The sequence below is a fragment of the Photinus pyralis genome, unplaced genomic scaffold (genome assembly GCF_008802855.1).
Source record: "Photinus pyralis isolate 1611_PpyrPB1 unplaced genomic scaffold, Ppyr1.3 Ppyr1.4_LG8, whole genome shotgun sequence".
Taxonomy (NCBI): domain Eukaryota; kingdom Metazoa; phylum Arthropoda; class Insecta; order Coleoptera; family Lampyridae; genus Photinus; species Photinus pyralis.
This window is the reverse complement of record NW_022170819.1, coordinates 34,677,585-34,691,327: the sequence shown is the minus strand read 5'-3', so window position 1 is coordinate 34,691,327 and position 13,743 is coordinate 34,677,585. Positions and strand designations below refer to the sequence as shown.

General features: G+C 37.8%; 1 protein-coding gene across 1 annotated transcript; it reads left to right on the top strand.

Moving 5' to 3' along the window:
* Positions 1-5,783: 5,783 nt before the first annotated feature.
* Positions 5,784-11,931, top strand: LOC116179568. The gene is made up of 3 exons (XM_031499366.1): positions 5,784-6,561; positions 6,928-9,465; positions 11,567-11,931. The coding sequence occupies exons 1-3, from the start codon at positions 5,784-5,786 to the stop codon at positions 11,929-11,931; spliced, it is 3,681 nt and encodes a 1,226-aa protein (XP_031355226.1).
* The last annotated feature ends 1,812 nt before the right edge of the window (positions 11,932-13,743 follow it).

Below are 13,743 nucleotides of genomic sequence, written 5' to 3'. Positions count from 1 at the left end.
AGCAGTTTGAAGGTTTTCTAATGGACGCACCAGATGATGTATATTTAGGAATAAAGGTGAATTTAAATCAGTTTTAATTCTCCCAATGTAATATTATTATAATTCAGATTGTTTTATTAATCGGAGTAACCGGGGCATGCAGATGCGACGAAATGATGAAAATGAATATAGGCGACATTGAAGATATGGAAAATTTAATCCTAATAAAAATTCCCGATAGCAAAACGAAAAAAGTGCGCTCGTTTACCATCATCGGAGAAATGTTCATGAATATTTACCACAAGTACGCTTCATTAAGACCGAGAGATATGCAAGAGAGAAGGTTTTTTTGAAATATCAGAATGGGAAGTGGTATAAAAATGTTATGGGGATTCATACGATCAGTGCTGTACCCAGAAAAGTCGGCGAATTTCTAAAATTAGGCAATGTCCAAGAATATACGGGTCACTGTTTAAGGCGTACTTCGGCTACATTACTCATCGATGGTGGAGGAAGTATGGAGTCGTTGAAGCGCCACGGGGGTTGGAGGTCGATTTCCGTAGCAGAAGGGTACATAGAAGAGTCGATTCGCAACAAAAAAGAGAATGCTAACCCAATATTAAATTTAAACGAAACTGCAGTAACTGAAACAGGCGCATCAGGAAATCTAATAACATCGTCTTCGCCGAGGTCATCGCCTAAATCGAGAGTAATAGTAGTTTACGTATCAAGTAACGTTATTATGGGTTTTACATTACGAGGGAATATGTTTGAAGAACGAGGGGCAACGCCCCGAGTTCTTTAAAATTCCCGAGGAATGTAAAATCTTATAACGTTACGTGTTTCGTAACACGTTTTATTTTATCCTCATTCCTCATTCATGTTCCTTATACGACATTCATTACACTGGGGAACAGTAATTTTGCGGCATGGCAGATTGAAGTCAATTCTGTATCAGACTAGTGTGCTGAATACTGGAAAAATATCAGATTTGTAAAATTGGCTCCAGTTTTTGAGATAAAAACTATTAACTATTTAAATCAAAAATTTTAGTAAAAATACCAATTTGCACTGAAAAAATACTTTTATTAAGTTGATCTTTAGGAATGAAACAAAAACAAATATATCTATGCAGTTCACTGACGAAATTTAATTTTCTGCTATGGTTCTGCTCAAGACAATCCCTTACTAAGGTCCAGCAGTAGTCTGCCATCATGTGGCGGTCCCATCGACCTTGGTATCTTTCTTCCATGACCCTAATGTCCTGGTGGAACCGTTCTCCTTGTTCCTCGCTGTAATCGCCCACATTATCCGGGAATCTATCTAAATGACAATGCAAAAAGTGCACTTTAATGCTCATATTAGCTCCTAATTTGTTAAAATTTTGAAGCATTTTAGTGACTAGTTTTGCATAGTCTGGAGCTTTATGATTCCCTAAGAAATTTTTGATTACTAAAACAAAGCTTAACCATGCCTCAGATTCAATTTGTGTCATATAGTTCACGAATTCAGTGTCTTTTATAAGTGTTCGGATTTGAGGTCCATCGAAGATGCCCGCTTTCAACTTTTCCATACTTAGCGCTGGAAATTTTTTACACACATACTTAAAACAGTCACCCGTCTTATCAAGGGCTTTGATCAACTGTTTCATTAGCCTGAGCTTGATGTGAAGTGGTGGAAAAAGGATATTTTTTCGGTTTAGCAGTGGTTCATGAATCACAATATGATTTTCCTACCTTTTTCTAATCCTTTTTACTCCAATGCAAATAAGACGAACTGATAATTTCGGTCTAAATAGCTGATCAGTGAAATGTTTACTACTAAATCCATAAATAGATAACCAAACTTAGTTGGAAATATTCAAATAAATACAACTTTAGAAGGGTGGTTTAAAATATTGCATTGATTTATTACGTTTCGTTTATCCCAAGAACCAGAATCAATCCAAAAAAACTAAATGCATATAGTGTATATCAAATACCAGTGTTTATAAAATTCATTAATAAAATTAGTGCCGCAGACATTTTTATTTTTTTTGTTCCCCTGTGTTATAGGTAGAATGATAAACCAGGGAATCTTACAGTCGGCCATGCGTAAGGTATCTAAGGGTATCTATGACAATCAGCGTTTGTTTACCCAGTTTGTTTATTCGAGAAAATTTACACGAATGTGCTAAAGTAATTCATACATTAAAGAAAAAGTTGATGCAGTTCGCTGCAAATTAATACCAAACAAGTCTGCGGATAGGTATAAAAAGGATTTGATTTATTAAAATGTTGACAGCTAAATAACAGTTTTAGTCAAACTAGATGTCATGTTGACATACGATTCTGAACTGGCAAGTCATTCTCTGTTATTTATTCATATAAGTGAAAGTTTTTTTGTTAATCCAAGAAATTTGAAGCTTCCTCTGTATGGACGAAAGTCTCCATGCTTAAAAAAATGTTGATCACACATGAAAATGTAGACGTTTCTTCCTATGAAATAGTTAAATCCTTTATGAAGACCAATAGTTCGGCATGTTTTCCAAAACAAGAATGATTAACGACACTGATACCTACTAACACCGCCGATGATTCCTTGAGAAATATCAGCCTTGGATAGTCTTACTCGGGCACCGTTTCTTCTGGTGGAATAAAATTTGAAAACGTACAAAATTGTACAATTAATGTGACAGTCAGTGACAAGTCTAAAACCGAAGAAAATACACCGTTATTTAGTAGTTGTGTTCCATGAATTATATTCTATACTGCATTGTTGGCCAATAAAAAACAGTGTTGTTAAGAAATTTTTTGCGCGATCGGTCATTTCTGACTATTTACCATGTGTGTTTCCATGACAGTAAGTGGAATTTACCAGTTGCTATGATTACGACGACGCCAAAATTACTTACCGATCTAAAAACAGAACAGCAAAAATACTTACCGACGCCTTTTTAAAAACAATCAGTTCAATGTTAACAGTCTTACATTACATTTAATCTTTAATTATTGTTACATTAAACGTACAATTTGTGCTGATGTTTCCTATAGAAAGAACAAGTTCTTCATTTAAACCTGAAGCAATAGAGATCAATGTGTTTGAAGATGTGCTTTCGTTTTTCTTAATACATTCCAATTACAATTTTGTTCTGTAAAATCTGCGACATACCATTCGGCCACCGGCGAATACCTCGCTCATAAAGTCATAACGGAAGTGCAAAGCTAGCAAACTACATCAGACACATACACAAGAAATTATTAATTTCAGTTTTGACAAATAAACTGGTTACCTAGTGATGTACACCATACCACTTCGATCATTTCGATTTATTCTGCTCGTTAATTTCTTAGTGCATATTTATATTGGTTGCATAATTTTAATTTCGATCGCGCAAAAAATGTTATATAAGCACGTCGAACGTTAAGGGTTACCGTTCTCAGACAATAATTGGAGTCGTCGCTTCGCTCCTCCTCCAAACAATTGTCTTCGAACGGTAAAAATCCCTTACCGTTCTCCATACTTAATATACTATTTTGTACGAAAGTGTAGAAACACGATTGTTTTTGTAGGTAAATTGATTGTGAAAACAGGTCTTTGAAACACTAGTGCGGCAAAAATATTTTCTGCACGCATTTTCTACACGCTAATAAACATATGCGAAGTAACTCTTTGTAATTGTATTGCTTTATTCACAGTTTCGTTATATAAGACAATGGCAGAAAAATTGGATCACTTAAAACTACAATTAAACTACAACTAAAAAATCATACATGAAATATGACTAATTACTAATATTAATATTAAAAGTACAAGATGAACAATTACCTGTACTTACACCTGGAATTGTCGACTTTAACTGATTAATAGATTTTGAAATCGAAAGATTGGAAGTTATTACATTGAACGCCCAAGACGATGTGCAGGTACCAGTTAATTCAGAAATATCAGAAGCATTACCAATTATTTTCTTGGAAACCAACTTTCGTTCTCATCGATGTAACCCTCTGCTACCATTGACGACTCCAACCTCCGTGACGCTTTAGGCTCAGAATATCTGCCCATCATTAACAAGTAGCGTGGCCGAAGTCCGGCGAAAACTGCAATGACCGGTAAAAGCAAAAAGATCTGGCAGATTTAGATCATTTGCAGTTTGTTGAGGAATTTTGCAAAACGTGTTTACCTATACGGTTGAACGGTAAATTTACCTTTCTTATAATTTAAGAAAAACCGATTAGTTGGCACATTAGAGGGATTTGGTATAAATCTATATCCAATTTTCTTGGCCTTCTGCTACAGAAAACGTTCTTGGGACAAGATTCTTGGAGTCAGGAATCGTTATCAATAAAATTGTATCTTGTTCTGTGAAATCCGTTACAGTCATTTTACAACGTTCGCTCCGACGGCAAGCTCCAGCCACTCCAAGGACGAGAGCAACCTGTAATTAAATTATGCTTATTTATTATTTAAAAATACAATAAGAAATTCACAAACCTTCATCATTACAAATGTTTCATCAGGCGCTTCTCCCAAAAACTTAGCGATTTGTTCCCTTATGAAACCGCTCCTTTCCGAAACGCTGCTTAGACTTTTGGGGTAGCAATTCATGCGAAACCGCATTAGCCATTTCCGCAACGTCCGGCGGGGTGCACATACCTTCTTCATCTTCAGTTTCGTCAAAATCCATCTTAACACTTCTTCACTACGCCACAAATTGTTTGACTTAAATTTACGATTTTTCAAACAATTATGTTTTGTCATGGCAACCGGCTTACTTGATCATTTACAATTGAAACATCCAACTACGATCAGACTACACGATTTTCTGCCGTTATCTGACTAGTTTAAATTTCTAATTTCTAGAGAAGAACTTTTCACTTTCGTAGAAAAAATAGTATGAAACACGCATGCCGAAACGGTCATTGAAAAACTCGTATAATAGGAACACTCGCTGGCGCTCGTGTTCCTACATTTATACTCGTTTTTCAATAATACCGTTTCTGCACTTGTATTTCAATGTACTATTTACTTCGTAACACTTAACTTTTTTATAACACAAGTCCACTTATTTTTTTTCGACGATATTTCTGGATTCAACACGATAAATTTTAAAACTATTACTTCCATTTTTCCAATGTTGTACCATGGAATGTTTGCGTTATCGGTGTAGGCAGACTGTTTGGTTTCCTTAGACGTTTTGTGGCTGGCTTTTCCCCCGCCGCCTATGGTCGAGTTATCTACGACTGTTGGAGTTTTAGCGGCAATACAACTTCGCGGAGAGTACGAGTTTAGCAACCAAACCAAGAACGTACATATTCAAAAATGCGATTGAACTCGCACATTTACAAGCATTAATTGTAATCGATGTTTAGTTATATTATTATTTGTATGAGAAGAAAATACACCTTTGTTTATAGTTCGTATTGGTGTGGTTTTCCTTCATCCAACGCAACGTTAGCAGTGCTTTCCAGCACCTATTATACAGTCCATTAAACAGCATCAATCATCATATTTAACATTGGACCTTCGAACCGGACGCAATCGTGATTGAACCTGGTGAAATTCGAGACGAAGTTATCAGCTGCCGAAGTAAAAAACGATACTGGAAATCATCGATATCGCAGGTGCGTCCGATCTATTTTATATCCTTTGTTTTGGCTCCTTGCATGCGTTTATTTTGGCCGTTGGTATTTGAATTACAAAGTATTGTTATCAAGTTATCAAATTGTGTCGCATTTTCTCGAATTATTTCAAACATACTTGCAACGCGTATTATTGGTTTAAACTTAGTAGTATTTGTTTGAGATAAATATTAAAATATTAGCATGGAGCATGAAAGGCTTATCAAAAAGAGGGGTTCAGTCAAAGCAAAGTTAACAAATTTTCAAAAGTATGTGGATAACTTGGTGTCTATTTTTCCACAATTTTTAATTGAAGATCAAGTTGTTTTTATCGAGCTTAAGCAACGCGTAGATCGTTTTCAAGGCGTGTTGGACGAATTCGATGGTATACAGGGACAGATAGAATTAATTAGCGACGACCCAGAGGCACAATATCTCGAACGCGAAATCTTTGAGGCCGCCTATTACGGAATAGAGGCCAAAGCCAAACGTTTTTTGGTACAAAATATAAAGAGCGATGTCTCTAATAGTACTATAGTTAGTAACGAGACGAAAAAGGCTTACGGGGTAAAGCTACCGATTATTGAAATCTCTACCTACGATGGAGAGTACGAAAGGTGGCTTGAATTTCGGGATACTTATGAATCGTTAATACATCAAAACATAAACTTATCGAGCGTACAGAAATTTCATTATCTCAAATCGTATCTCGGTCCTAGCGTGCTTGAAATTATCGCAAGCTTAGAACTATCGGCAATAAATTATGAAACTGCGTGGGCTTTGATTTGTGATAGATTTAATAATAGTAAAATGTTAATTCAGAATCATGTAAAGGCTTTGTTCAATGTTGAAAAACTACAAGTAGAATCTTCCAGTGGTTTGCGTAAGTTGGTTGATAGTGTTGCCAAGCATTTGCGAGCGCTCAAAACCCTAAATGAACCTGTAGAGACTTGGGATACCCTTGTTATTTATATGATAAGTGGTAAGTTGGATGATGTCACACTTCGCAAGTGGGAACAAATAAAGGTGTCCTACACGGTACCTACTTTAGACAATTTATCTTCTTTTTTGAAAGAGCGAGCTTGTCTTCTTGAATCCATTGAACAAAATAAAGCTGTCGCTGTTGAGGGCTCGGATGCAAATAAACGAAATAAAAAAATTAAATCCTTTGTTACAGAGAATTCGAGCGTAAAGCCTATTTGCTCATTTTGTAAACAAGGACACTATGTGCAAAACTGTCCAGAGTTTTTAAAATTAAGTCCGGAAGAACGTTCGATAGAAGTGAAGAAAAGACATTTGTGTTTAAATTGTCTAAGGTCGGGACACATGGTAAAACGGTGTTTTTCAGGCCCTTGTAAAACGTGCAGGGCGAAACATAATACGCTTCTACATTTCAACTCGAAGCCTGACAGCAACGCAAACGCGTCTGGAAGCAACCAAATCGAAAACATTGAAGATATGCACCGGGAGCGTGTAAACTTGTCCTCCTTAAACATATCAACCAATCAAGTATTATTAGCTACGGTGTTAGTTGACATTCTTGACAAACACAACAAGCCATGTACTGCGCGTGCCTTACTTGATGCCGGTTCTCAAAGTAGTTTTCTCACCCAGCAGCTTTCGAGAAAATTACAGTTATCAGAAAGCTCAATCAATATTAAAATTTGCGGATTTAGCGATTCCGAGTCAGAGTGTAAAAGCAAATGTGTTGCACGCATTAAATCTAAGGTTAATGATTTCTCCTTTGAGATTTCTTGTTTAATAGTTCCTCATATAACGAGTAATTTGCCTAATTTCAGAATTAACAGAAGCAAGTTAAACATTCCTCCCAACATAACTTTAGCTGATCCCAAATTTGATTCAGCAGGGAATGTAGATATGTTAATAGGGGCCGATTATTTTTGGGATCTAATATGTGTAGGTCAAATAAGGTTGGGTGCAGAGGGCCCGTTTGCACAAAAAACAAAATTAGGTTGGATTATTTCGGGTCGCATGGGAGGCGGATCGCATCAAAGGGTACGATGCCAGCTCGCTAAAAATATTGACGTTGACGAGCAGCTCACGCGTTTTTGGGAAATTGAGGAGTTCCCACGCACCAAGCTTATGTCAAATGAGGAAAGGGCCTGTGAAGATCATTTTCGTAAAACATTCAAACGCGACAGTGACAATAAGTTTATTGTAACAATCCCTCTAGTAGAAGATCCAGATAGGTTAGGGGACTCCTTTGATACAGCGCACAAAAGGTTCTTATCTTTGGAACGAAGGTTTGATCGTGACGACTCCTTTAAGACAGAATATTGCAAGTTCATGAGCGAATATGAGAGGTTGGGACATATGCTTAAGGTTGACAATAAACAAAACAGCGCAATTTCTTATTATTTGCCTCACCACGGCGTCTTAAAGGAAAGTAGTCTAACAACCAAACTTCGCGTTGTATTTGATGCTTCGTGTCCTAGTACGTCTGGAATTTCCTTTAATGATTTGCAGATGACAGGCCCTACCATTCAGTCAGATCTTTTCAGTATTTTGATTCGTTATAGACAGCACAATTATGTCATTGCCGCTGATGTGGAGAAGATGTATCGCATGTGCAAAATAAATGAAACCCAAAGGACCTTACAACGTATTTTGTGGCGCAACAACAAAACCGACGAAATAGGCACTTATGAATTGCAGACCGTTACTTATGGTACCAAATCGGCAGCGTTTTTAGCGATAAGATGTCTCTTTCAGTTAGGAATCGAATGTGAGGCGGAATTTCCCGAAGTTGCTCGAGCAATAAAGGAAGATTTCTACGTAGACGATCTTCTGACGGGTTCCGAGACCGTAGAAAAGACGGTTGAAATTGGAAATAGCATAGCGTTGACACTCGGTAAAGCTGGATTTTATTTGCGTAAGTGGGTATCCAATAGCAACAAGGTTCTAGAAGGTATACATACTAACGATAAGGCTGACTCAATTGATTTAGGCGTGAACGAGAACACAAAAACTTTGGGATTGTTTTGGAATGGCCAAAGGGACTGTCTGTTCTATAAAATAAGTGATGGTTCCCGGAAAAATATCACTAAACGCGTTGTTCTCTCGGAGATATCACAATTATTCGACCCGTTAGGTCTATTAAGTGCGACCATAGTTCTAGCAAAAATTATTTTACGTGACATATGGTTAGAAAGGTTAGAGTGGGATAATTCCTTATCATATAGTTTACATTCAAGATGGTTATTATTCCGAGATCAGTTAAGTTCTTTAAATAGCCTTGAAATAGGCCGTAGAGTAATCTGTACAAATCCTATACTAGTTGAAATGCACGGATTTTCGGACGCCTCGGCCTATGCCTATGGCGCTTGTGTCTATATTAAATCGGAAAACGCTGAGGGCGATACTTTAGTTAGACTTGTATGCGCAAAATCAAGGGTCGCACCTCTTAAAACGCAAACCATTCCTAGGTTGGAACTTATGGCTGCGTTGTTACTCTCAAGATTAGTAAACAAGGTAAAATCGTCTTTAAAGGTTTTTATTAACAGAGTCGTCTGTTGGTGCGATTCTACGATCGTATTAGGTTGGTTACGTATGAACCCTAACTCACTGCAAGTATTTGTGGCTAATCGTATTGTAGCAATCCAGGAGCACGCGGACGTCACTGAATGGAGACATGTTCCAACGCAGGACAACCCCGCTGATTACGTTTCTCGTGGCGTTAATCCATGTGATTTGTTAGCTCTTAACACCTATTGGCTAGGCCCTGCGTGGCTAAAGCTAAATGAACAGTTTTGGCCTACAAAAGGGATTTCGCAAGAAAGCTTGCCTGAAGTGCGCAAAATAGTGCAAACAAATGCTGCTACTACGATCGATTGCGTTATTGATTTTTCGAAATATTCTAGTTTATGTAAGTTAGAGCGCGTAACATCAGCTTACTGCTTTCGATTTAAACAAAATTGTCTGAATAGTCCAGTCAAATTAGCGCAATTTTGGACAAATAAAAACATTAATTGGTAAAGATCTGAATTTTGGTATACACATTTATTGGGACTTTCTATTGAACATATTAAAAGTCCCTGTCAAAATCTGTTGCGCTCGAGACGCCATCTTGGAAAAACGGTACACTTTTCCAGTTTTTTGCCCATGTCTCGGCAATTATTACTGACACGAAGAAATAGTTTACATGAAAAATATAGTTTACTAAATTCCCTATAAAAAAGAGTATTTACATTTTTTTGTATCTCCAGTACTTTAGCTGTAATCTCACGTTGAATACGTCAGAACGCGTTTAGGCCCCGTATCGTAATTATAGGAGGCCGTCTTTTTTATGACTACATCGATAGCTGTAATAGAGCCAAAAAATGAACAGAATCGTCGTGCGATAAAGCATTCTACCAATGACATAATGTTTGATGATACATCATGTTTTTTTCAAAAAGGTAAGCGAAAATGTGTAAAAGTGTTGGAGCAACGAAATGATTTCTGAAGCTGAAGAACGCCCTTATCTGCATAAGTATAACGTGCCTGCTAGTGAGAGATATTAAAACCGACATCGTTATCAGACCTTCAGAATGACCTTGACCCTGTTCGGACACTCGGTGCTCACATTGAAGATGAAAGTTCTATTGAGAGAGAGTTTTATGAGAAACCTTACTAAACGTGTCTCATACCAAGCTTGAGTGCGACGACTTCGCATATATAAGAAATACTGGTAGAATTTTCAATGAATTTAATGATTTGTAAAAAGCTGTAAAAAAATATCTGCGCGACTGTTTCGAGAGCTCAGGATACTTGATTCCCTATTCGATGTCGGATTATAGCTAAAGTATTGGACATACAAAAAAATGTTAATATGCTTTTTATGGGCAATTTAATAAACTATATTTTTTATCTGAACTATTTTTCCGTATCAATAATTGTTGCCGATATATAGGCAAGAAACTGAAAAAGTGCTCCTTTTTTTCAGAATGGCGCCTCGAGCGCAACAGATTTTGACGGGGACTTTTAGTATGTCCAATGGGGAACACTAATGAACATGTGTACCAAAATTTCAGATCTTTACCGATTAATGTTTTTATTTTTTCTTATTTAACTGGACTAGAAGGGCTTGGGCGAGCGCAAAGTTGGACCACTTGAAGCACGCGAAATAAAATATTCGGCTGATGTTCTCATCAAAATCTCTCAGCATAATTGCTTTTCGGATGAAATTCGTTCCTTAAGCCGAAATAAATTCGTAAATAAACATAGCAAATTATTAAAATTACACCCTTTCTTGGATGATCAAGGTCTGCTTAGAGTTGGTGGCAGGCTCGTGAACTCAAAGTTTCAATTTCACAAAAGACATCCGATCATTTTGTCATGCAAACATCCACTCACTAGATTGCTATTTCATAAATGGCATAAACTATTGCTACATCCTGGACCGCAACTTTTACTTTCTTCAATTCGTGAATATTTTTGGCCTGTTTCAGGTCGTAATTTAGCAAGAAAGGTTTGCCATGACTGTGTGGATTGCTTTAGGGCCAATCCCACTCCTATTTTTCCTATAATGGGGAACTTGCCAAGACAAAGAGTCAATCCAGCCCCACCATTCTTTACCACAGGCGTAGATTATGCTGGGCCATTTTCAGTTAGGGATAGACAGGGTCGCGGATTTAAGGTCACAAAGGCCTATATGTGCCTATTTGTTTGCTTTGTCACTCGAGCCATACATCTCGAGTTAGTTTCAGACCTTACTACAGAAGCCTTTTTGGCGGCGTTTAAGCGCTTCGTATCGCGTCGCGGTAAACCTAATCAGATCTACTCCGATAACGGGAGCAACTTTATCGGAGCTAACCATGAGCTAAAACAACTTGGTCACTTTTTATTAGAACATAATAATACTTTGACTGAATCTATCAATAATGAGGGTATTTCTTGGTCCTTTATTCCTGCTCATTCACCACATTTCGGCGGTTTATGGGAAGCCGGTATAAAATCTACTAAGCTTCACCTTAAGCGTGTTGCAGGTAATGCTTTATTAACCTTTGAGCGATTTTACACCTTATTAGTTCAAATAGAGGCGGTCTTAAATTCGCGTCCATTGACTCCATTATCTAATGACCCCTCAGACTATATACCTTTGACGCCGTCACACTTTTTGATCGGACGGCCCTTAACTGCAGTGCCTGAACTAGAATTCATGCAGCTTCCAGAAAACCGTCTCTCCCACTTTCAGCAAGTCCAGAGGCTTCAGCAACATTTTTGGGCAAGATGGTCCCTCGAATACGTGTCTGAACTACAGCAACGTGTGAAGTGGAGGAGTAATTACGAGATTTTAAAGGTTGGCGATCTAGTTGTCATAAAGGAAGACAACTTGCCTCCGTGCAAATAGCTTTTGGGAAGAATCGACAGCTTACACCCAGGCCGAGATGGAATCTCGAGAGTTGCCACTATCAACACCCGAAAGGGCCCCATTAAACGTTCATTCGCCAAGATTTGTCCGTTACCAATAAACTGATTATGTGGCAGTGTAGTTTGAAGACCTAAGTTAATGGTGTTTTCATAAACATGTATTTTGAAAGTGTTACCTTTCAAGGTGGGGGCCAATGTTTGGTTTCCTTAGACGTTTTGTGGCTGCTTTTCCCCCGCCGCCTATGGTCGAGTTATCTACGACTGTTGGAGTTTTAGCGGCAATACAACTTCGCGAAGAGTACGAGTTTAGCAACCAAACCAAGAACGTACATATTCTAAAATGCGATTGAACTCGCACATTTACAAGCATTAATTGTAATCGATTTTTAGTTATATTATTATTTGTATGAGAAGAAAATACACCTTTGTTTATAGTTCGTATTGGTGTGGTTTTCCTTCATCCAACGCAACGTTAGCAGTGCTTTCCAGCACCTATTATACAGTCCATTAAACAGCATCAATCATCATATTTAACAAAATTATCTGTTTATATTTTTTGTAAATTTATTTTAAAACGCATAAAAAAACGTCCCCAAAAAAAATCAACTCAATATAAATACATTAAATAATTACCGACGTTCACTTTGTCGGTACCATTTTCTCACTTACCGTGCACTCGCAATTCGCGTTTGAAGTTTTGACTCCACCATCATTAAAATCCTTTGGGGGTTACCATATTCCCTTTGTCGACACCCACTTCTGATGACCCGCAACAATTCGGATTTGAAGTTTCGACTCCACCATCAGTAAGATCTCGTCGGGGGTTACCACATTCCCTTTGTCGATACACAGTTCCGACGTCCCGTTCATTCGTAATTCACATTTTGGTAAATTTCGCTAAAATCCCGGCATAAAATCGTATTCAACTTTTGGGTACTTCACATAGCTCGACCTTCTATTAGTGACACGAGAAAGAGAGACCGCGATTCGCGCTGTAAGAAACTTTTAGGCGCCCAAAGTCGACTACCCCTCGAAGCGCGCCGCGCAAAAGGTGGTTTATTTCGCCCCTAGGAAAAAAAAACAAAATTCCGCCACGCAGGAGTTGTGCGCGTTGACAAGATCTTCCCGACGACGCCAATTTGAAAACAATCAGAGAAAAACTGTAGAAGAAGATAGATAAAAACTGAAAAATCTCCAGGTTAGTATAATACGCTCGGGGATGGCGTCCAGATGTCGTCGACTCCAAATCTTGTAGCCCCACCCTAACGTTCTTAATTACACGGCCCCGATAGTTACATGTACACTCCTTGTCTTTTTACAAGCGTTTTTCTACGGGCGCGCATTTACTGCCAGCCAGCCAGCCGACCAGCCAGCCAGCCAGCCAGCCAGCCAGCCAAAGTGAGATTAAAAGCTACTTTTTACAAAAAAAATTTTTTGCAAAAATGCGCTAAAATAGTATATTAAGATACAAGTGTATAATCAAGTCTTTAAAGCACGCGCAACGAGTTTAAGGGAACGACGCAAAGCGGAGTGCCTTTAACGTTGCAAGTGCTTTAAAGACCAATTATACACGTGTATCTTATAGTATTTTTTATTATACCTGCAGTATAATTAAAAAATAGGAAATACGATGAAGTCATATTGACGTTATACTCGAATACATGTCTAATTAAGTGGGCTGGGTGTTCGTAATTTCACGATTACCATGGAAATGTCACTTGACGTTTGCTTATAAAAATTGTCGTCTTTGTGAATAAAACGATTTCCGTTGAAAAAGATAATACACCGTCCA

Bases quoted from the DNA above. Each gene is read 5' to 3' on its own strand.
- LOC116179568 (XM_031499366.1), top strand. From the start codon at position 5,784: ATGGAGCATGAAAGGCTTATCAAAAAGAGGGGTTCAGTCAAAGCAAAG. The intron at 6,562-6,927 runs GTAAGTTGGATG...GGTGTTTTTCAG, and splicing joins TGTTATTTATATGATAAGTG to GCCCTTGTAAAACGTGCAGG. The intron at 9,466-11,566 runs GTAAGTTAGAGC...AGCGTGTTGCAG, and splicing joins TTCGAAATATTCTAGTTTAT to GTAATGCTTTATTAACCTTT.